This window comes from Giraffa tippelskirchi, chromosome 2, assembly GCF_054371585.1.
Source record: "Giraffa tippelskirchi isolate mGirTip1 chromosome 2, T2T-mGirTip1v1.2.pri, whole genome shotgun sequence".
Lineage (NCBI taxonomy): Eukaryota > Metazoa > Chordata > Mammalia > Artiodactyla > Giraffidae > Giraffa > Giraffa tippelskirchi.
Window position 1 is genome coordinate 163338158 of NC_137276.1, and position 24664 is coordinate 163362821.

The following is a 24664-nucleotide window of genomic DNA, read 5'->3' on the forward strand; positions in this document are numbered from 1 at the left end:
ACATTTGTTTCAACCAGTGAAGTAACACTGATACATTATTATCAACTAAAGTTTATACTTTATTTGAATTTCCTTAATTTTTGTTTTTCTCCTCCCGAATCCTATCTGAAATACCATATTACATTTAGTTACTATGTCTCCTTGCGCTCCTCTAGACTGACAATATGTCAGATTTTCTCAGTTTTTAATTTTAATATTTAATTTTCATATAATGAAGTATTATTTATTTTAAATGAGTATTTTGTCTCTTGAGCTAGTAACTTGATCATTGTGTCAGTTTTGTTTCCTAGCAAAATAATAACCATAGATTTACTGGAAAAGACGTTACTGAAAACTTCTATTATGCATTCCCCTAGTCAGAAAATCGGAGAAGGCAATGGCACCCCGCTCCAGTACTCTTGCCTGGAAAATCCCATGGACGGAGGAGCCTGGTAGGCTACAGTCCATGGGGTCGCTGAGAGTCGGACACGACTGAGCGACTTCACTTTCACTTTTCCCTTTCATGCACTGGAGAAGGAAATGGCAACCCACTCCAGTATTCTTGCCTGGAGAATCCCAGGGATGGCGGAGCCTGGTGGGCTGCCGTCTATGGGGTCGCACAGAGTCGGACACGACTGAAGCGACTTAGCAGCAGCAGCAGTAGCAGTCAGAAAATAACTTACGGGTGCAATTCAGATGTAGGGAGATGAAGGAAATGTGGGTTCAATCCTTGGGTTTGGAAGATCCCCTGGAGAAAAGAATGGCAACCCACTCCAGTATTCTTGCCTGGAGAATCCTATGGACAGAGTAGTCTGGTGGCCTATAGTCCATGGGGTCAAAAAGAGTCAGACACGACTAAGCTTATACACACACACACTAACAATTCAGATATGTGAATTTTCTTGATATATTTTCCCCTTAAGAATATCTGCATTCAACTGATGCTATATTTTAGCAGTGCCACCTTGTCTGACCATCATTTTTTGGAAAATGAGGTGCTCTACATAAGGGACTTTTCTAAGTAACTGAATGTCTGTATATTTCAAGTTCCTAGAGGATTAGATTTATGTTTGTAGCCAGATAAACTGAGTGAAAATAGACCTCAGAGGGTCTTTTATATGTGTAATAGATTTTTACCGCCTATTTACCTGAATTTGGGCCACCTGTTCAAGGTAGCTGACTGAGTCTTACAGGTAAACATAATACATTAATATTAATGTATTAATTACATTAAATACATTAATCTTACTGTATTAATGTAACACATAATACATTAAGATTATATATTAATGTATTATGTGTTATGCACATTTTAATGTGGCATTTTGTTGGTTTTTTCCCCAGCTTTATTGAGATTTCTTGACATAATCCTAACTTTTTACCTCATTCATGTTTTCACTTTTTCCTAGTACCTTTTAAATTCTTTTAGTCAGAACTGTACATTGTATTTTTTACTGAGTAAAGGTTAAAGGACTTGAGTACCAGGAATTAGGGAGATATTGTTAAAGCGTACAAACTTGCAACTAGATGATGAATAAGTTCCAGACTTCTTATATGCACAGCGTAGTGAATATAGTCAACAATACTGTATTATATACTTCAGAATTGCAAGAGACTAGTTCTTAAGTGTTCTCACCATAAAAAATAATGGCAATTATGTGACCTCATAGAGGTGTTAGCTAAATAAAGCTAGTACATAAAGTGGTAATCTAAATAAAGTAAGCTAAATAAAGTGGTAATCATATTGTTCTATATAAATGTATCAAATCAACATGTTGTACACCTTAAACCTACACAAAATTATTTGTAATTGTATCTTGATTTTTTAAAGCAAAAAAGAATACCTGAGTATCTTGGTGTCCCCATACAACCTATTGATACTATTTACTACTACTTTAGTAACTCTTAAAGAGTTTAGACTGGAAAAATTTTTTTATTAAAATAGAATTTTAGGACGGTCATAGTTGAGTGAAATTTTAAGGCATTTTATACAGTTTAGTAATATATCCAGATATACCCACTTATTTGAGCTCGCTGAAAACCAAAGTTAAATTGTTCTTGAAAAAATAAATGTCTGATACCTTTGAGATCAGTTTTTCTTTTTGTACCGGTAGAGAACCCTCCCTTCAAAGAAAATATTATTCAAAAATCAGTGCATAAAATGAGCAAGAAGCAATGCTGCTTTGGCAAAATTAACTTTGCTGTCAAGAAAGCTCACCAGTGTTAAATTCTCCAGTTAGACTTTCAGTATTTAAAAAATGCCTTTTGCTAGTCAGGTTTCTTGGTTAAACACCTAAAGGATGATGGCAGTGTTACTTAGCTGATACAATTTGGTAATTTTAAAATAAGTTGATTGCAAAGTTAGCAGAAGCAAAGTCCCACCAAGTACCCCCTTCTTAAAAGGCTGAAATAATATATCTATATTACCTACTTGGAAATAACAGCAGCACAAGGATCACTTAAGTGTTTTCCTCTTGGGAGCAATTTGCCTTAACCAAACATGAGCTAGATGCAGTCTAAAAGAAAGAGACCTAATAGTGACACCTCTACAAGGATGAACTATACATACTTTTAAAGAAAGAATTGTAGACCAAGCTCTGAAAGTACTCAGTACATCTTCAGCCTCACCCATTCAGCAGTAATACTTCTGAATTCATAGAGAAAAGAACAGCTTTCCTTATATTTTTTAATTTATAAACCATCATATTCCCTATATATATATATGTATATATGCCTTTATATGTGTGTTTCCTATGTTAGTACAGTTTCTAGGTACTATAGTGACAGGAACCTATCAATAATTTTTTTTCAATGTCAGTTTTTCCCCCTCTATTCCCAGGGAAATTCAGGGCTTGGTTTCAGCATTGCAGGAGGTACAGACAACCCACACATTGGAGATGACTCAAGTATTTTCATTACTAAAATTATTGCAGGGGGAGCAGCTGCCCAAGATGGAAGATTGCGGTATGTTTTGTACTTGATGTTGTGATACCAAATCCTCTTTGTATCTTTTTCTTGAGAGAAAATAAACAATGAATAAATACAAATAAGAAACATTATCATAATAACTAACATAAGGTAGATGCTCAAATATCAAATGAATGAATGAGATAATTGTGCTTTAAGCATTGTTTCCCTCTGTTCATTTAGGAATTCAATTTTATCTTAGAAATTAAACACTTTGAATAATAAATTTGATTAATGATTTAAATATTTCTGAGCAAATGTGTAGAAATTGTAGATTTCCCATTGTATTTTCAGTTATTTTCTGGGTGGGGAATATGTATAAACTTACTTAATGTTTAGGAAATCATATATTGATATATCCTGAGTTTTTATCTCATAGCTGGTGGCTCAGGTGGTAAAGAATTTGCCTGCAGTGCAGGAGACCCAGGTTTGATCCCTGGGTTGGGAAGATTCCCTGAAGAAGGGAATGGGTATGCACTCCATTATTCTTGTCTGGAGAATCCCTTGGACAGACGAGCCTGGTGGGCTATAGTCCATGGGGTCACAAAGAGTTGGACAAGACCGAGCGGATAACACACAAACCCATGCACCACAAAGAGAAAAGATTAATGCAAACTTTAAATAAATTAACCTATTTTCTAAATTGAATAAATATAAGTAACTGGTCTTTTGTTTAATGTTCCATTTCAGAAGATATCCTTAGTATCTTGTTAAACAAAGATCTTTGGCATCTTTGTTGTTTCCTTAGACACAATCTTAAATCATAGATTGTGGCACTTTTCCTGTTGCCTTGTTTGTTGTTTTTTACACATGGTGACAGTTTTCTTAAAGTTTTAGAACTGAAGATTTTATATGGTCTGTGAGAAACAGTATTTTATTTTAAGGCTATTGGTGCCTTATGCAGCTCTTCAGTTTCTAAACTTCTCACTGGATATGCAAGTGGTATATTAATGAAGTTAGATATAAAATTAATAATTTGAACACTCATATAAATGTAGGCATTTACTTCCTGATTTTGTTATTTGCCTTTTATTTGTGCTTCTTGTATGAAAATTAATATGTTCCATTTGTTTCACTGGAGAACTGACCTGTATTACTAACTGTAAGGTATCACTGTCTTTGGATATAGAATTTCTTTTGTCTAAACTTAATTTGATATATTATAGAAGGTTAGCATGATCACTTGAAATATTTTAATTGTATTTTGTTCCCCTTCCCTGCCCCATTTGAGATGACCATCTTTTTATTTGTTTTTTACATGATTACCATGCAGTTGAAACTAAGGTCAATTTACTTATTTTTTTATTGGAGTATAATTACTTCACAATGTTGTGTTAGTTTCTGCTGAATAACAAAGTAAATCAGCTATATGTGTACGTATATCCCCTCCCCCCTTGGACCTCCATCCCGCCATTCTAGGTCACCACACAGTACCGAGCTGAGCTCCCTGTGCTATGCGGCTGCTTCCCACTAGCTATCTGTTTTACACATGGTAGTGTGTTTATGTCAGTGCTACTCTCGGTTCATCTCACCCTCTCCTTCCAGCTGTGTGGTTCATAAATCTATTCTCTATGTCTGCATCTGTATTCCTGCCCTGTAAGTAGGTTCATCAGTACCATTTTTCTAGATTTCATGTGTGTGTGTATGTGTTAATGTATATTTGTTCTTCTCTTTCTGACTTGCTTCAGTATGACAGACTCTAGGTTCACCCACATCACTACAAATCACCCAAGTTCATTCCTTTTGATGGTGGAGTAATATTCCATTATATATATATATGTATGTACCACATCTTTATCCGTTCATCTGTTGCTGGACATTTCAGTTGCTTCCATGTTCTGGCTGTTGTAAATAGTGCTGCAGTGAACATTGGGGTACATGTATATTTTTTATTTCGGTTTTCTCAGGGTATATGCCCAGTAGTGGGATTGCTAGGTATTATGGCAGTTCTACTTTTTAGTTTTTTAAGGAACCTCCATACTGTTCTCCATGATGACTGTATCATTTTACATTCCCACCAACAGTACAAGAGAGATCCCTTTCTTCAGACCCTCTCCAAAATTTATTGTTTGTGGATCTTTTGATGATGACCACTTTGACTGGTGTGAGATGATACCTCGTGTGGTTTTGATTTGCATTTATCTAATAATTAGTGAAGTTGAGCAGCTTTTCATGTGTTTGTTAGCCATCTATATATATCTTCTTTGTAGAAATGTCTGTTCAGGTCTTCCACCCATATTTTTATTGGATAGTTTGAGGTTTTTTTGGTATTGAGCATGAGCTCCTTGTGTATTTTGGAAATTAGTCCATTTTCAGTTGTTTCATTTGCAAGTATTTTCTCCCATTCTGAGGGTTGTCTTTTTCTCTTATTTATGGTTTTCTTTGCTGTGCAAAAGCTTTTAAGTTTAATTAGGTCTCATTTGTTTATTTTTATTCCTATTACTCTAGGAAGTAGATCAAAGAGCATCTTGCTGCGATTTATGTCAAAGAGTGTTCTGCCTATGTTTTCCACCAAGAGTTTTATAGGGTCTGACCTTACATTTAGGTCTTTAATCCATTTTGAGTTTATTTTTGTCCATGGTGTTAGGAAATGTTCTAATTTCATGCTTTTACATATAGTTGTCCAGTTTTCCCAGCATAACTTATTAAAGAGACTGTCTTTTATCCACTGTATATTCTTGCCTACTTTGTCAAAGATAAGGAGTACCCATAGGTGCATGGATTTATCTCTGGGCTTTCTATCTTATTCCATTGATCTGTATTTCTGTTTTTGTGCCAGTACCATACTATCTTGAATACTGTAGCTTTGTAGTATAGTAAAAAGTCAGGGAGCCTGATAACCTCCAGCTCCATTTTTCTTTCTCAAGATTGCTTTGGCTATTTGGAGTCTTTTTTTAATTAATTTACTTTTGGCTTTGCTAGGTTTTCATTGCTGGGTTTCTCTAGTTGTGGTGAGTGGAGTCTACTTTTCGTTGCAGTGAGTGGGAACTACACTTCTCATTTCAGTGGCTTCTCTTGTTGAAGAGCACCAGCTCTAGAGTACTTTGGCTTCAGCATCTATGGTGCATAGGCTTAGTTGCTCCGTGGCACATGGAATCTTTCCTGACCAGGGATCGAACCTGTGTCTCCTGCTTTGGCAGGTAGATTCTTAATCATTGGACCACCAGGGAAGTCCTTTTCAGAGTCTTTTGTGTTTCCATATAAATTGTTAACAAAGTTTTTCTGTTGGGTTGGCCAAAAAGTTTGTTTGGGTTTTTCCATACAGTCTTAGGGAAAATCAGCACAAACTTTTTGGTCAACTCAAAAGTTCTGTGAAAAATACCGTTTGTAATTTGATAGGAATTTCGTTGAATCTGTAGATTGTTTTTGGTTATTATAGTCATTTTCACAATGTTGATTCTTCTAATCCGAGAATGTGGTATATCTCTCCATCTTTGTGTCATCTTTGATTTTGTTTCATTAGTGTCTTATAGTTTTCTGCATACAGGTATTTTGCCTCCTTGGGCAGATTTATGTCTAGGTATTTTGTTCTTTTTGTTGCAGTTGTAAATGGGATTGTTTCCTTAATTTCTCTTTCTGATTTTTCATTGTTAGTGCATAGAAATGTGAGAGATTTCTGTATATTATCTGCAACTTTACTAAACTCATTGATTAGCTCTAATTGTTTTCTGGTGGCTCTATGTATAGTATCATGTCATCTGCAAACAGTGACAGTTTTATTTCTTCTTTTCCAATTTGGATTCCTTTTATTTCTTTTTCTTCTCTGATTGCCATGACTAGGACTTCCAAAACTTTGTTGAATAATAGTGGCAAGAGTGGGCACCCTTGTTCCTGATCTTAGAGGAAATGCTTTCAGTGTTTCACCATTGAGAATAATGTTTGCTGTGGGTTTGTCATATATGGCCTTTATTATGTTGAGGTAGGTTTCCTGTATGCCCCCCTTTCTGGAGAGTTTTTATCGTATATATATGTTGAATTTTGTCAAAGCTTTTTCTGCATCTATTGAGATTATCATATGGTTTTTATCCTTTCATTTGTTAATATGGTATATCACATTGATTGATTTGCATATATTGAAGAATCCCTGCATCTCTTGGGTAAACCCCACTTGGAGATCAGTTTATTTTTTAATAAATCAATGAATTAATCTGATTTGCCACTGTGATGTTAAGCTAGTTATTCAGTCTAAGCCTTAGATTTCTTATCTTTGAATCAATGCTCTATTGGTCATTATCTGGGTGGCTTTGGGAAAGTTATTTAAACTTTGTGCCTCAGTTTTTTCATCTGTAAAATAGGGATAGAGATAGATTTACCTCACAGGTTGTTGTAATGGTTAAAACACTAAAAGAAGTTCATAGCTTGTGATTAGTACTAAATAAGTATTTTCTGTTTTTCTAAAGTATTTTAATTTCTGTACGTAGAGAGCTGTCATCATTTAATATTTTTGTAAAATAATCTATTATTTGCACTATTTCCTTTGATGGCCCTTGAGAAATGTTTGTATTTATATAAGTATTTGATATGTTGGAATTTAACGTGAAGTTTCTTCTCAGAAAAAATTGTAGTAAATAGTTACCCTTAAAAATATGAAAATAAAAATTGGCAAAGTGAAAAATTGATATTAAATTTTTAATTTTTAATTTTAATTTTTCCTCAGAGTCAATGACTGTATTTTGCGAGTAAATGAAGTAGATGTTCGTGATGTAACACATAGCAAAGCAGTTGAAGCATTGAAAGAAGCAGGATCTATTGTACGCTTGTATGTAAAAAGACGGAAACCAGTATCGGAAAAAATAATGGAAATAAAGCTCATTAAAGGTCCTAAAGGTATGAACTAAATCAAACAAAAACAAATTATTAAGTAACAAATCTCTAGGTGACATGTAACTCTTAAGTTGTATATGACACACATCCTAAGATTAACAGTACTGGTAATCTATAGAATTTACTGAATTTGGAGGAGTGGGGCTTCCCTGGTGACTCACATGGTAAAGAATCCACCTGCAATGCGGGAGACCAGGGTTTGATCCCTGGGTTGGGATGATCCCCTGGAGAAGGGAACGGCTACCCACTCCAGTATTCTGGCCTGGAAAATTCCGTGCCAGAGGAGCCTGGCAGGCTATAGGCTGGCAGGCAAAGAGTCAGACACGACTGAGCAACTTTCACTTTCACTATAGTGAATTTTAGAATCTCTCTGTTATTTCTATTGATTTTTGTTTTAAGAAGCGTTTGGCATAAACACTTTGAAGTAATGTATAGTATTGATATTAACTTGTAATCATTAATCTACAAGGTATGTTAAGTGTGGATACATAGGATAAAAGAAGAAAATATTAATGAGCATATCATTAGTAGTTATATCTGCAGTAAACACTATTAGGATGTGATCTGAATTTTGAAAACATGGATGGGATTGAGGATGAATGGAAATACTGATTCTAATTCATGGCTTCATGAAAAATGAATAGAGAGCTACAAGTTTGTTATTAAGGCCGTGGGATTTATGAATTACTGAAATTCCTTACTTAAAATTAATTCATAGAATATTGAAAAAGAACAAAAACATCTGCATTTCTGAAGCTGTTAGTTCTGCCCACCATCGATTTTTTTTTTCTATCAGTTGTTTTAATCTTGTGGAAGTATTAAAAGTGTTAGTAAGAAGTGCAATTATGATGGAAACAAAAGTGAAATAATTTTATATGAATTCTTCAAACTAACACAAATGCATGAGACACTTTAAGAAGTACCTGGGAGGGAAGGGGAAAGTACTTACTTGTAACTATAGGAGCACTTACATTTGTAATTGCCTCTGATTACAAAATACTTAGGATTTTAAAAATAGGTAAATAGATTCTTTTCTATTTTAAAAAGCATTAATTTGGTGAAATTATCACCTTATAGAATCTGTTTTCTACTTTTCAATCATTTCTTTCTGAACTTAGGTTTACATTTATGAGTGAAATTCTAAAACTAGTGTTTTCCGAACAGGTCTTGGGTTTAGCATTGCTGGAGGTGTTGGAAATCAGCATATTCCTGGGGATAATAGCATCTATGTAACCAAAATAATTGAAGGAGGAGCAGCTCATAAAGATGGTAAACTTCAGATTGGAGATAAACTTTTAGCAGTAAGTATAAAAAATCCATTGTTTTAAAAATCATTTTGATGTCTTTTTTTTCTGAAAGACTCTGGAAATTCTACATGCCAAAAATGTTTAAATGACATTTACACGAGTAAATACTAGCCTTTCTTTAGTCAGGACCTAAAAAATGACTCTTCATTATCTGTTTGCTATTTCCATTTCCTCTGCTAGGTCCCTTCTCTTTTTCTTTTATCCTATTTAGGAGCTTGGATGCACAAAATTATTTAATCATAATCCTTAGGCTCGTAACAATATCATCCTTTGTTGTATGTGACCTTCTTTTTCCCTTTCTTGTTCTAATCTATAATTTTTATTTATAATATAATGAAAACTGCTAGTTATTATCCAACCCAAGAACTAGAATATCAACAATTTGTGTTTCTCATTCCTTTGCTTTTTAAAGATTGCTTAACATACATATGCCCAAGTGTTTTGTTTAGTATTGTTTTGAATAAAAATTTAAAGGCTGCTGTGCAGTATGTAGTCTTTTAATACTTTTTCCCTCAATATTGTTTTACTGAGACTTATCCATATTGCTGCCTAGAGCTGAGATTTAGTCATTTCCTCTCCATAATATTCTATTCTGAAACTATAGACTATATCACAATTTATTTATCCAATCTTCATTAATAACTGTCTTAGTTCATATTCCCTAGAAAAACAAACCTGAAGAAAAGCTACTATGCTAAGGTATTATTTGGAGGAAGAACTTCAGAGAAGCTGGAGTGAGTGGAAATGAAAAGTGAGACAGAGAATGAGGGAAGGCCAATACAGGGTATTATGTTTCTGAGCTGGCTATAATTCCATAAGAAAATATAGCTGATGACTTATCATATAGGACAGTCTTCCAGGCAGGCAATGTGGAACTGCTAAACCTTAGATCCAGCTATCCAAGCAAAAGAAAGGATTGATCTACTGGCCCCTCTTAGTCTCCTGTCTCTTGTTATTTTGAGTCTACTCCACAGGGGTTAACTGTCCTAGATTTCTTGGCTGTGTTACCCAGCCCCTCTGGATGAATGCTAGGAAGGCCAGCTCCCATAATCTGGCACTGCACTTCCCCTGAACCCAGAAGTGTTTAAAGAGCTAGAGCCTCGGTGGTCTAGACACATCAGATGTGGTCTTCTGATATGTTACTGCTCTCATTATGTGGAACATGTGAGCCATGCCCAAGCCCAGCCTATACTACAGAAGAGGCTGAAATAGTTTGTAATGGTAGGAGACAAGAAAAGAGTAGCAATAGCCAGGGCTCTCTTGTAAGCAAGCAGCCAAGGCCTGGTGGGTAGGTAGGCTCAAATGAATCTGAAAAGGCATACAAAGTCTGGTATAGTGGTGATTTGGGTTTTCCTCTTATTTATTTATTTGCCCTTTTGAATACCTCTGCTAAGAATAGCTGCTAGTTATTTCTGCTAGTTAATGATAGTGAAGAGGAAGAAACTGTCCTCCAACTGCTTTTCTCTAACTTATCCTGTCACGGCTATGACTTGTCACTCTTTTCCCCAAGCTACAACCAGCACTCCCTCATCTTCACATATACACACATACCCCAGTTCCAGACAACCTTTCTCCACTAGGTTTCTCAATCTTTTTTTAATTTCTTTGTTTTTTATTTCTTATGTCCTCCTTTATGGTTTCTCCAGAATCAATTTTAAGAATAGGAAACAAGAAATTTGCACTGAATTTGCCATTTAATGAGGCTTTTGTTGCCATAACTCCACTGAAATTATTCAGTTTTATCTCTCACTGTAATTGATGAATCAGGCATTTGACACACCTTTGCCTTCTTAAAATACTCTTTCCGGTTTCCATACTAGTCACCCTCTATCTTGCTATTCCTCTTAACTCACTGGCCATTCCTTCTCATCTCCTTTCTGATGCATCTTTTCCCTTACCTCTAAACATTGCACATTTTCTTTTCTCTTTGACAGGTAGTCAAATAGCTTACTAGGTCTCATTGTACATGATAGTAATAAGTATTGTTTTCTGAACTTCAGTCTCCTTATGTATGTCTTGAGTCATCTCAAATATACAATTGGCCTTCTGTGTCCATGGGTACCACATCTGTGGATTTAACCAACTGAGGATCAAAAATACTTGCAGGGGAAGAATTCCAAAAAGTTCTTAAAAGCCTAAACTTATTGGCTGCAGGCTGACAGCTGTTCACATGGTGTTTACATTGTATTAGGTATGATAAGTAGTCTGGAGATGATTTAAGTAAGAGAGAGTGTGTTGTTCACTCACTAAGTCATGTCTGACACTTAGCAACCCCATGGACTGCAGCATGCCAGGCTTCCCTGTCCTTTACTATCTCCTGGAGTTTGCTCAAACATATGTCCATTGAGTTGGTGATGCCATCTAACCATCTCATCCTCTGACGTCCCCTTCTCCACCTGCCTTCAATCTTTCCCAGCATCAGTGTCTTTTCAAATGAGTCAATTCTTTGCATCAGGTGGCCAGAGGATTGGCACTTCAGCATTAGTCCTTCCAATGAATGTTCAGGACTGATTTCCTTTAGGATTGACTGATTGAATCTCCTTGCTACCCAAGGGACTCTCAAGAGTCTTCTCTAGCACCACAATTAAAAAGCATCAATTCTTTGGCGCTCAACTTTCTTTAAGGTCCAACTCTCACATCCATACATGACTACTGGAAAAACCTTATCTTTGACTATATGGATCTTTGTCAGTAAGGTGATGTCTGCTTTTTAATATGCTGTCTAGGATTGCCATAACTTTTCTTCCAAGGAGCAAATGTCGTAATTTCGTGGCTGCAGTCACCATCTGCAGTGATTTGGAGCCCAAGAAAATAAAATCTGGCACTGTTTCCATTTTTTCCCCATCCATTTGCCATGAAGTGATGGGACCAGATGCCATGATCTTAGTTTTTTGAATGTTGAGTTTTAAGCCAGCTTTTCACTGTCTCACTCTCATCAACAGGCTGTTTAGTTCCTCTTTGCTTTCTGCCACTAGAGTAGTATCATCAGCATATCTGAGGTTATTGATATTTCTCCTGGCAATCTTGATTCCAGTTTGTGATTGATCCAGCCCAGCATTTCACATGATGTACTCTGTATAGAAGTTAAATAAGCAGAGTGACAGTATGCAGCCTTGACGTACTCCTTTCCCAATTTGGAACCAGTCCATTGTTCCATGTCCGGTTCCAGCTCTTTTTTCTTGATCTAATTACAGGTTTCTGAGGAGACAGTAAGGTGGTCTAGTATCCCCATATCTTTAAGAATTTTCCACAGTTTGTTGTGGTCCACACAGTCAATGGCTTTATCATGGTGAATTTTCTGAAATTCTCTTGCTTTCTCCATGATCCAGCAAATGTTGGCAGTTTGATCTCTGGTTCCTCTGCCTTTTCTAAATCCAGCTTGTACATCTGGAAGTTCTCAGTTCACGTACTACTGAAGCCTCACTTGAAAGATTTTGAGCATAACCTTGCTAGCATGTGGAAATGAACACAATTATACAGTAGTTAGAACATTCTTTGGAATTGTCCTTCTTTGGGATTAGAATGAAACTGACCTTTTCTAGTCCTTTGGCTACTGCTGTGTTTTCCAAATTTGCTGAATGCAAATATTGAGTGCAGCACTTTAGGAACTTTTAGGAGCATCATCATTTAGGATTTTAAGTAACTCAGCTGTAATTGTATCACCTCCACTAGCTTTCATCACAGTAGAAAGCTAGGCTTTCTGAGGCTTCCAAATACCTATTTGACTTTACACTCCAGGATGTCTGGCTCTAGGTGAGTGACCACACCATTGTGGTTATCTGGGTCATTAAGACCTTTTTTGTATAGTTCTTCCATGTATTCTTGCCACCTCTTTTTAATCTCTTTTGCTTCTGTTAGGTCCTTACCATTTCTTTCCTTTTCTGTGCCCATCTTTGTATGAATTTTTCCCTTGGTATCTCCAATATTCTTGAAGAGATCTCTAGTCTTTCCCATTCTATTGTTTTCTCTATTTCTTTGCATTGTTCACTGAAGAAGACTTTCTTATCTCTTCTTCCTATTCTCTGGATCAGTTGGGTTTATCTTTCCTTTTCTCCGTTGCCTTTCATTTCTCTTCTTTTCTCAGCTATTTGTAAGGCCTCCTCAAGACAGCCATTTTGCCTTCTTGCATTTCTTTTTCTTTGGGGTAATGTTGGTCACCGTCTCCTGTAGAGTGTTATGAACCTCCATCCAAGGGATGCTGTGTGTATGCAAATACTATTCCATTTTACATAGGCGCTTGAGAATCTGCAGAATTATTTTTATCCTTAAAAAGGATAATTTGGGCACTGGGGTCATAGAATCATTCCCCCACAGATAGCAAAGGACAACTGTATCTAAAAATAAACTTCCAAGTCACAGCAACCCCCTCCCCAACGCTGCCACCCCCAGTTCTTCAGTTTGCATAATCTTCACATCTAATTAAATGGGAACTTTATCCTAATTTGCCCAGATCTGAAACTTTAGGATCATTCTCTTTCTTTCCGTCTCCATGTTGAATCCCTTAGTAAATCTTATCAGCTCTTTTATCAGTTATCTAATGCTGCATAAGAAAACACTAAAATTAGTGACTAAAATGACAACAGTTATTTATTTACTTATACTTCTGCAATTTTGGGTGGGTTTGGCCAGGACAGCATGTCTTGACTCCTTGTAATGTCTACTGGGGTGGCTAAACTAGGGCCAGGGGTCCACTTTCAAGCTGGCTCATATAGAGTGGAAGAGTTAATTTTGCTTGTCAGCTGGGAGCTCAAGTGAGGCTGTTAGCCAGGTATTTTAATTCTCCAGTGGCCTGCCCACATGGCTAAGTTAGGCTTCTTAACAAGATGGCCAGGTTCCAAGAGAAACATACCAGGAGTAAGCTTTCCAAGAAGATAGCTCTAATGTGAGACATTTATTAATCCTTACTTTGTGTCATAGTTACTAATGTCTCATTGCAGGCCATCAGATGAATGGTATACCACAGGTGAATATTTCAGAATGCAGACAGTCCTCACTATACACTGTGGGGTGGGACGTAAGAATGACCATGCAGCAGAAACCTTGCAAAGCTTTATTAGTAATCAATGGGAAAGTTAAGATTGTTCTGTGACCTTTAGGAATTTTTGTCAAAACATTAAAAAAAATCTCCTATGGTCATTTATAAAGTTGCATATTAGAGAAATGGAAAATATAGTAAAATGAACATTTGTTTAGTAATTGTAATTTAAAACACTAGAAACATTCTGCTGTGTTTAGAATGGATAATCATCCAGAACCTTTGTATAGCACAGGGAACTCTGCTCAATGTTATGTGGCAGCCTGGATGGGAGGGAAATTCGGGAGAGAATGAATACATGTACATGTATGATTTAGTCCCTTTACTGGCTACCTGAAACTATCACAACATTGCTAATTGACTATACTCCAATATAAAATAAACAGTTCAAAGGCAAACATACACACCCAAAAAAATGTTTACTGAAAAGAGGAACAGTCTAAACCTAATGCTAGCAGAAGAGAAAGGATTAGGGCAAAACTTAACAATATAGGGAATAGGACAACCATAGAGATCAACAAAACCAAAACTTGGGCCTTTGAAAAGATCAACAAAATTGACAAATCTTTAGCTAGACTGACAAAAAAATAACTCAAATTTCTAAAAGTAGGAATGAAAGAGCATAAGGCAGTAGTTTGATTTATGAGCAACTCTATACCAACACATCAGATAACTTAGATGAAATGGACAAATTCCTAGAAAGGCACAACTGCCACTCCTGTTCAATGGTATACTAAAGATTCTACCGAGAGGAATAAAGAGGGGGAAAAAAATACGACATTCAGAGTGGGAAGGAAGAAGTAAAATTCTGGGGATTTTCTTTTAGGTGAATAGTGTGTGTTTAGAAGAAGTTACTCATGAAGAAGCAGTAACTGCCTTAAAGAACACATCTGATTTTGTTTATTTGAAAGTGGCAAAACCCACAAGTATGTATATGAATGATGGCTATGCACCACCTGATATCACCAACTGTAAGTCTGTTTGCTTATAATCTATCTTATTTCCTTAGACATGATAAATTTTAATGAAAGTTCCCAATATAAAGTTGAAACATTATACACATATTTAAATCAGAACTGTTAAACATTTTAACCTAATAATTTTTAAAAATCAATTTTAAGTCAAAATCTTCATAATAATAAGGGGGGTGAGTTTTTCACCTTTTCACCTGTAATTTCATAGCAATAATTATTTAAGGCATTGATTCTTAAACTTTTATGTAAATGATAGCCACCAAAGGTATTTGCTCATAATGGAGATTCTTGTTTTGTTCTAATAATTTTGAGATGAAACACAGAAATATACTTGAACAAGCAATTATTTTAACAAGCAAGATAATTCTGATACTTCTAGTGCTGCTGGTTCATGGGCTGTGCTTTAATAACTTAAAATATTTCTAAGACTTGGACTTTTCTATACTCTCAACTGTGTGAGCACAGATACCATCTTCGTACTTTAAGCTCTTAGTGTATTACATAACACAGTTGTGCATAATACAATTGTATTTCCTAGAATCGTATTGTAATGAAAGTACCTAGGTAATTTTAAGCTTCCTATGTGATTTTCTTTTTTTAATATACAGGCTGAGATGAAATGTAAATATATTTTTAATATGTTCATGTTGATTAAAAAATGAAAGTTTTATTTGGTATGTTGAGTCAATACTAGAAGCACCTATATGTAATAAAGATCAATATACTTTATAATCTGCTTTTCCAAGTTTTCCTTTTCTAAGTTATAGAATTTTAGAGATATTTGTGGTTTTGTAATCATAATCAGTCTCTTTAATGAACAGAGATGATGTCTTATACTTCATTTGTGTCAAAGCTTTACTACTTGCTGAAAATTCTTCCATGTATTTGGCTTGCACAAGGCTTTATGTATTTTTACTTATTAGGAGATGCAAATTCAATGATAAGCTCTTTTATTCACCAATTTAAATATTGGTCTTATTTATTATGCTGCCTTATCTGTTCAAGACAACTAAGTGCCAGTTAACAGATTGAGAATTGGCATCCTGATTATGGCCAAATATACAAAAAAACAGGCTGCTATTTACAGTTGAACTAGAAAGAAAATGTTACTTTTTATTGAATTATCTCTTTTATATAAAATACTATGACAAAAAATAGAGCTGGTCCTAAAGAGTAGTACTTAAATAATGATTAATTGTTTTCCCTATAGTCATATGTAGGCTATTTCTTCCCTTTTTTTCCTGTGTTTTTAAACTAAGAAAATATTGTGAAAAACTTGAAGTTTATGTTGCTAGTTCAACTTTATCATAAAAGTGTTCTGTTTCCATTCTCCTCTCTTCGTATCAGTTTTGTTATACACTTCCAGACCATGTTCATACTATGCACACAATTCGTAAATAACTTACTTATGTGTGTTTTAAGAAGCATTTATGTTTGAAAATTTTTTACATAAATGATTTTTACCTGTTGGCTCTCCTGAAGCCCTTGGCATCAGACTGTTCAACTTACTGCCTATTCCTTATGTTAGTCACCTAGTGTCCTCTCCATCAGCGTGGCTTTAGTTACTGAAGCTATTAGTGGTGCTCTCATTGTCCTTTGATACTATTATTCACATTGTCATCCAGTCAAAACCCAGACTGATGCATTCAATAACCAGGCTTCTTTGTTTACTAATCTGTTTCTTTCTAGCTCTCCTGCCTTCCACTCCAACTCAGATACTTGCTTCCAAGATAATAATTTAGATCTTATCATTGTCAGTACCTTCACCATGTCCAAAATCTTGATTTAAATCATCTCATTCTCTGACTACATCCATCAGTTTATTTACTCCTAACAGTTCATCTTCATTTTGATCTTCAGTCATTTGATGCCATTACTTGGTTGTTCCTTTGTGTCTCTACTTGTCTTCTTTTTTTAACTTAGTCTCCTTGGTTTGTCATGATATTCAGTTCACTGCATATATCTTCTACTTTCTTGCCTTCTTCATCTTCACTGGCAGAATTCCAGCCCTAGTTCAGCTTGGTGTCTTCATCTAGTCTTGCTCTCTAAGAAGCAGAGCATGACTAGAGAAAAGCGCAGAATTATAATTTAGCTATGACCATAAATCTCAGATGGAGTCATGCTCTTAACAGTTGTAATGCACATATGGATAATAGCCAAAATATGGTACCCAGGAATCAAACTGTGGTCTCCTGCATTGCAGGTGGATTATTTACCAACTGAGCTATCAGGGAAGCCCACCCAGGAATAAAAGGAAGTTTATTACTGAATAAAAAAAGTTCATTGGATCTGATAAAGCAGTGGTTCCCAACCTTTTTGGCACCAGGGACCGGTTTCATGGAAGACAATTTTTCAATGGGTGGGGCAGATGGAGGAAAGGTTCAGGCAGTAATGCGAGCGATGAAGAGTGGCCTCTGAAGCTTGCTCACCTGCCACTCACTTCCTGCTATGCAGCCGAATTCCTAAAAGGCACTGTTAAGCGGCCTGGGGGTTGGGGACCTCTGTGATAAAGAACATAGTTTCTTTGATGACATTAAAATTCTCATGCTTTTGCATTATGTATCTTTTCACTTTTAATTTATATTCTCTTCAGATGAAAGGTGTTGTTAAACTTCTGATCACCCACTGATCTCTTCCTACTTTTACCTTAAGTTCTTCCACTTGGCTTCTCACCTAAACTTTGGAGGGTTTGGGTCATTAACCTAGATATCTAAGGACAATATTCAGGCTCCCTTGTTTTGTAGTTCTCTGAGGAATCTTTATTACTTCGGATTTGGGGTATAGAAAATAGCGTTGTTTTATCTGATTATTCTTTGGACAGTCATTTCTCTGATAGAAACATTAATTTTTAGTTCCTGCCATGTGAGATACATGCCTTACATGTGAGAATGACTCCTTCAGAAAGGATCCACCGAATAAAGGCAAAATCTGGATATGGTAGAGAAAAGGTACATTTTCTGGCTTGAACAGTTGACTGAGTTTCTTGCCCAGTGGGGTTTTTTGTTGTTCGTTTGTTTCAGCCAAACTTGTTAATGCAGCAAAGAAATTTGAGTCAGAAATCAGTAAACTCTGGACTTTAAAAGGCCAGTGATTATAATGGTTCACATGAATGTCAGTTGCTTTAGGCCATCATGCCAGTTCCATTGAAAATCACAAATATCATTACATATCACCCAGGAAAGACTTTGGTCTTCAGAAGAGCCATTGATAGAAAGTCCTTTGGCTCAAATGCAAAACAGCATCTTATGTATGAATTGGACAGGAAACAACTGCTAATGGAGACTGCAAGCTTATAAAATCAAAGATGCAGCAGACTTCGAAACTATATACTATCAGTAGATATCATAGTCTTTTTCCTTTTTGTATGATTACAGAAAGATACAGATGTATAGACGCTATCTCCTTTTGATAAAACATACATTCTTTTCAGTACACCATATTTATAGTCATTACCTATTGTCTTTCACTCAGGCTGCTTCACTCTTAATGTTACCTATCTGGCGTAATTTGAAGTAATGATCCTTGCATTTTTGTTTTCCCAATAGGTATTAACAATGCTTTGTGCATAGAAGACAGTAATGTAATGAAAGGAGGGATTGGTGGTTAAGTAATAAATATTTCAGCTAGATTTTTGAAATGCCTTGTACCTTTATCATAGTTAATACCTCAAGAAAGTTAAATATTGCTTTCTACATTTTTCAATAATCACATAATTCAAATGCATTGTGGTTTTGGAAGTTACACTGAAATGTGTTGCTTACCTGGGTCAGAAATAACTTTATAATTTTCTGTTCTTAGCTCTTACTAGAATTACAGCTGATGGGCTGTATTGATGTTTATTATTATTGAAATGAAATTATTACTGAAGTTTTGCTTATTTTTTTGTTTCTTTTACTAGGTTACAATTTTGAGGGGGGGTGCATTAAAAAGGATAATTATGAATTGAATTGACAGATCTGAGCTGGTGTCAGGGCATGTCCTTTTTTCCCCTTTACATTGTAGAGCAGTTTTAGGTTCACAGGAAAATTAAGCAAAGATCCAGAAGTGTCCCACCTCCATAGCTTTTCCTATTATCAACATCTCCCACCAGAGTGGTACATTGGTTCCAACTGATGACCCTACATTGCCACATCATTACCCAAAGCCCATAGTATACTTTAGGGTTCCCTCTTGATGTTGTACATTCTGTAGGGTTGGATAAATGTATAATGACATGTACCAGCTATCAGAATCATGCAGCATAGTTTCATTGCCCTAAAAATCCTGTACTCTGCCTATTCATCCTTCCCTCTCTAACCTCTGGCATCCTCTGATCATTTTACTGCCTCCATAGTTTTGCTTTTTTCAGAATGTCATGTAGTTGGACTCATACAATATGTAGCCTTTTAAAACCTTAACTTCTCATACCTAAAACTAACACAACATTGTAAATCAACTGTACTCATAAAAATTTAAAAAAAAACAAATATATCACATTTTGCTTTTCACAAAATACAGGTATAATTTGATTAATGACATTTCCAACTTTACCTGAAACGTACAAAATGGCATTGAATATAGCATGTATATCCAATTGAAATACCAAAGTTATACCCAAAAACCTCAAACTTCTTAAAAACAATAAAAATAATTCAGCCCTCTGCTGATTTTGCCAAATTTGAGTTAAAAATTCAAAAATATTTTAAAATCACACAGGCTAAAGTTTTCCATAAACCTGTTGAATTAAAGAAGGCATAGATATTTGAAAGAAAAGCAAAAACCCTCCTTTTGCATAGTAATGTGCAGGAATTTTTAACTCCTTTGGGTAAATAACCAAGGAGTGCAATTGCTGGATGGTGTGGTAAGACTGTGTTTAGTTTTATAATAAACAACCAAATTGTCTTCCAAAGTGGCTGTACCATTTTGCATTCCCACCAGCAATGTATGAGAGTTCTTGTTACTCCACATCCTCACAAGCATTTGGTATTACCATTGTTCTGTTTTTTTACCCATTCTAATTGTTGTACAGCAGTATCACATTGATTTAATAAGCATTACCTTAGTGTAGGAGACACAGGAGATGTGCGTTTGATCACTGGTTTGGGAAGGTCCCCTGGATGAGGAAATGGCCACCCACTTCTGTATTCTTGCCTGGAAAATCCCATGGACAGAGGAGCCTGAAGGCCTGTAGTCCATGGAGTCACAAAGAGTTGGACATGACTAAGCGACTGAGTATGTATGCACACACATGTGATGGATCTTATGTATTTTTTTCTGAATATTGAACCAACCTTGCATACCTGGGATGAATCCCAGATGCTTGTGGTATATAATTTTTTTATATATTGTTGCATTTGATTTGCTAACATTTTGTTACAGATTTTCCCACTTAAGTTCATGAGAGATGTTGTTCTATAGGGCTTTTTTTCTTAAGATTTCTTTGTCTGGTTTTGTTAGAATAATGCTGGCTTCACAGAATGAGTTAGGAAGTATTCCCTTGGCTTCTGTGTCCTGGAAGTGGTTATAGACAATTGGTATAATTAATTTCTTTAATATTTTATAGAACTCACCACTGAACCCATTTGGGCCTGGTGCTTTCTTTTTGGAAGATTATCAATTATTGATTCAGTTTTTCTAATAGATATAGGTTTGTTCAGATAGCCTATTTCTGTTTTGTGAGTTTTGGCAGATTGTCTCCTTAAGGAACTGGTCCATTTTGTCAAGGTTACCAAATCTTTGGGCACAGAGTTCTTCATAGTACTTACTATTCTTTAATATCATGTAACCTGTAGTGATAGCTGCTTTTTCATTTCTGTCTTCTCTCTTTTTTTCTCAACCTGGCTAGAGGCTTATTGATTTTATTGATCTTTTCAAAGAACCAACTTTTGGTTTTTATTAATTTTTTTCTCTGTTGATTTCTTGTTTTTAAAACTTAATTGATTTCTGCTCAGATTTTTTATTTTTTTACTTCTGCTTACTCTGAATTTCATTTACTCTTTTTTCTAGTTTTATAAGGTAGAAGCCAAGATGATTCATTTTAGATAAAGGATCGTTCTCTTTTTCTAATATATGCATTTAATGCTGTAAATTTCTCTCTAAGCACTGCTTTTCCTGCATCCCACGTGTCAGTAAGTTGTGTTTTCATTTTCTTTTTGTTCAAAACATTTTTTAAATTTCTCTGGAGATTGCTTCTTTGACCCAAGTGTATCTAGGAATGTGTTATTTAGCCTCCACATACTTGAGGGTTTTAGCTATCATTTTGTTATTGATTTCTAGTTTAATTTCATTGTGGCCTAAGAATGAACATTGTATGATATCTATTTTTTTTAATTTGTTGAGATATGTTCTATAGCCCAGGACACGGTCTGTCTTGGTGAATGTTAGTACGAAAGCTTAAGAAAAATATGTATTCTGCTGTTGTTGGATGAAGTAGTCTATAGATGTCCATCATATCCAATTGATTAGTGATATTATTGGGTTCAACTATGTCCTTCCTGATTTTCTGCCTGCTGTATTTGTTCATTTCTGATAAAGAGGTATGGATTAATCGATTTCTCACATAGTTTGACACCCTATTGTTAGATGTTAAAGATTGTATGTCTTGGAGAACTGATGACCTTAAGTAATGCCCTTCTTTAACCTGGATAATTTTCCTTACTTTGAAGTCTTCTCAGTTGGAAATTAATATACCTACTCCTACTTTCTTTTGATTAGTGTTAGCATGGTATATCTTTCTCCATCCTTTTACTTTTAATATATATACACCTTTATATTTAAAGTGGCTTTACTGTAGACAGTATATACTTGAGTCTCGGTTTTTTGATCCACTCTTGACAATACCTGACTTCAAATTGGTGTCTTTAGGCCATTGATGTTCAAAGTGATTATTGATATAGTTGGATTAATGTCTGTGATATTTGCTACTCTTTTCTATTTGTTGCCCTGTGTTTTGGTCCTTTATTTGTCATCCATTTTTTGGGGGTGGGGAATGGCTTTAATTAAGCATTTTATATGATTCTGTTTTCTCTCCTTCCTTAGTGTATTAGTTATATTCTCTTTCACTTTTTTTAGTTGTTGCCCCAGAGTTTGCAATATTCATGTGTGCTAATCTAATTCCACTTTGAGGTAACACTGTACAGCTTTACTGTTAGTGAGAGTTTCTTATAATAACCAAATAATCCTAATTCCTCACTCCCATCCCTGGTATCACTTTTGTTTCATGTATCATTTGTATCCTTGTATCATGCTGACGTTCGTTTCATTTATACACAAATATATGTATGCATAAACAAACATAGATACAACATTGCTGTTGTATTTTGAACAAAGTGTTATTTTGAACAAAGTGTTTTTTGTTAGATCAATCAAGAATAAGAAAAACTAGTTTTATTTTACCTTATTCTCTCAGTGCTCTTTCTTTCTGTATAACTGAACTTCTGACCCACTAACTTCCCTTCTCTCTAAAGAACTTCTTTTAACATTTCAAAAACCAAGTCTATTAGCAATAAATATTCCCTCAGTTTTTTGTTTAATGAAGTGTTTATGTCTTCTTCACTTTTGAAGGATAATTTCACAGGATACAAGGTGGGTTTTTTCTCTTAACACTAAATATTTCACTCTATTGTCTTACTTGAATGATTCCTAAGGAGAAGTCGAACATAATTCCTACCTTGCGTCTCTACCAGTAAGATAAGGCTTTTAATTCCCTGTTGTTAGGGGATGTTCAGCTTTAAGGGATCCAATATGTTATTCTTTTCTTTTGTGTGCTGTTTCTCAAGGATTCTCTATTCCTTATCAGTTCCTGGAAAACAGGAATGAGCAGAGCTGCACGCAATTCTCAGGACTGAGATCATGAGAAGGGGCACCTGCTTGGATTCCTTTCAGTGACTCCCTTCAGTGACCTTACTTGAATGTAATCTATTCAGTTATGCCCCTCTTACTCAGGATATGGAATGCTTTCTGCCTCTTTGAAGATTGTTATTTGGTTGGCTTTGTTTTTGCTCAGTTTTTTTACTGCCTTGTATGAAGATATATAAACATGCTTTTCTACAAATAAAGCACCCTTGTTTCACTCGAAACTTGGGTCCCCTGCGTCCCTCTTCTCATCGACTCCAGTCCCCAGGTCCCGGTCTACAAAGTCCATGACACCTGTGACTACTTTTAGGGCTTTTTGCCCCTGTTTTTTTCTTCTGTTGTTTGAAAACTATGTGCATTTGTTGTTTCAAATGCTTCTATTCTTTTCTCTCCTTCTCCTTTCGGTATTCCCATTACAGATATGTAGTTTTTGTAGTTTTGTCGTTTTTCTTGGATATTTTATTCTGATCCCCACCCCTCACCCACCAACCCCAGTCATTTTTTTCTCTTTGCTTTTCAATTTTAGAGGTTGCCATTCAGATATCAAGCTCAGAGATGTTTTCCTCAGCCATGTCTAAACTACTAGTAGCTCATCAAAGACATTATTCATTTCTGTTACTATGTTTTTGATCTCTGGTATTTCTTTTTGTTTCTTTCTTAGAATTTCCATCTCTCCACTTATATTGCCCTTCTGTTCTTGCATACTGCTTTCTTTATACATACTGTTTGCTTTATCCATATCAGTGTATTAATCATTTTTGTTTCAAATCCTGGTCTGATCATTCCAGCATCACTGTTGTATATAAGTCTGGTTCTTACGCTTATCCTGTCTCTTCAAACTGTGTTTTTGCATTTTAGTATGTTCTTTTTTCATGAAAGTCATGCTGGAGAGCCAGAAGTCCCTTAATTTATTTTAAAACTTTGTCAGGCATAATCTTTTTGCACTTATTTTTAAGCTTTTGGTGTTTCTTACTCACAATCAAATTTTGAGTATGCAGTTGATTGTTGAACAATGTAGGTTTCTATTATGCAGATCCACTTATATATAGATTTTTTTCAGTGCAGACTACAGATCTTATGGTTGGCTCAATCTGTAGATGCAGAACCATGAATATTGAGGCCCAGCTGTAAAGTCATATGTGCATTTTCAACTGCTTGGAGGGTCAGTGCTTCTAACTCCCATGTTGTTCAGGGATCAGCTGTATATACTTTTCTAAAAATGTTAATCTGCAAAATAACTTCTTAGAAAAATAAAATTATTATACTTAAGTTTGATTTAGTTCAGTCTTTCCTGTGACAGTCTTTTGAATAACCTTCCTGGATTTACATTTGGCAAATCAGCTACTATAAAACTCCTTTTTAGTTATTTTCTCAGAGAAACCAAATGGAATAAGTTTGCTTTGCTGATCTGAATGTCTAAACTAGTTTTTACCTGTAAAGTTAAGCTTCTCTAGTTTTTTTTACCTAGTAAATACATTTTCTCTACCAAATCCTATTATATAAATGAGTTAACTATGAATTATACATTAACTGTGACATTGGTAATCTATAAACATGGTACTGAATGGCGTGTTTCCATTTTCAAGTGTTGTTTACTTTATTTTTAAGCTTCTTCTCAGCCTATCGATAACCATGTTAGCCCACCTTCCTACTTGGGCCAGACACCAGCATCACCAGCCAGATATTCACCTGTTTCTAAAGCAGTGCTTGGAGATGATGAAATTACAAGGTAAGGAATTGAATAG

General features: G+C 35.4%; 1 protein-coding gene across 18 annotated transcripts in view; it reads left to right on the forward strand.

Annotated features, from left to right (window-relative positions):
* DLG1 (discs large MAGUK scaffold protein 1) overlaps window positions 1-24664 on the forward strand; it is a 261526-nt gene that overhangs the window by 154177 nt on the left and 82685 nt on the right. For all 18 annotated transcript variants that reach the window (XM_081571476.1, XM_081571481.1, XM_081571470.1 and 15 more), the window contains 5 exons: window positions 2819-2943; window positions 7604-7773; window positions 8935-9071; window positions 14939-15083; window positions 24528-24648. In XM_081571476.1, coding sequence (XP_081427602.1) covers window positions 2819-2943; window positions 7604-7773; window positions 8935-9071; window positions 14939-15083; window positions 24528-24648 — 698 coding nt within the window. The remainder of the gene's footprint in view (window positions 1-2818; window positions 2944-7603; window positions 7774-8934; window positions 9072-14938; window positions 15084-24527; window positions 24649-24664) is intronic.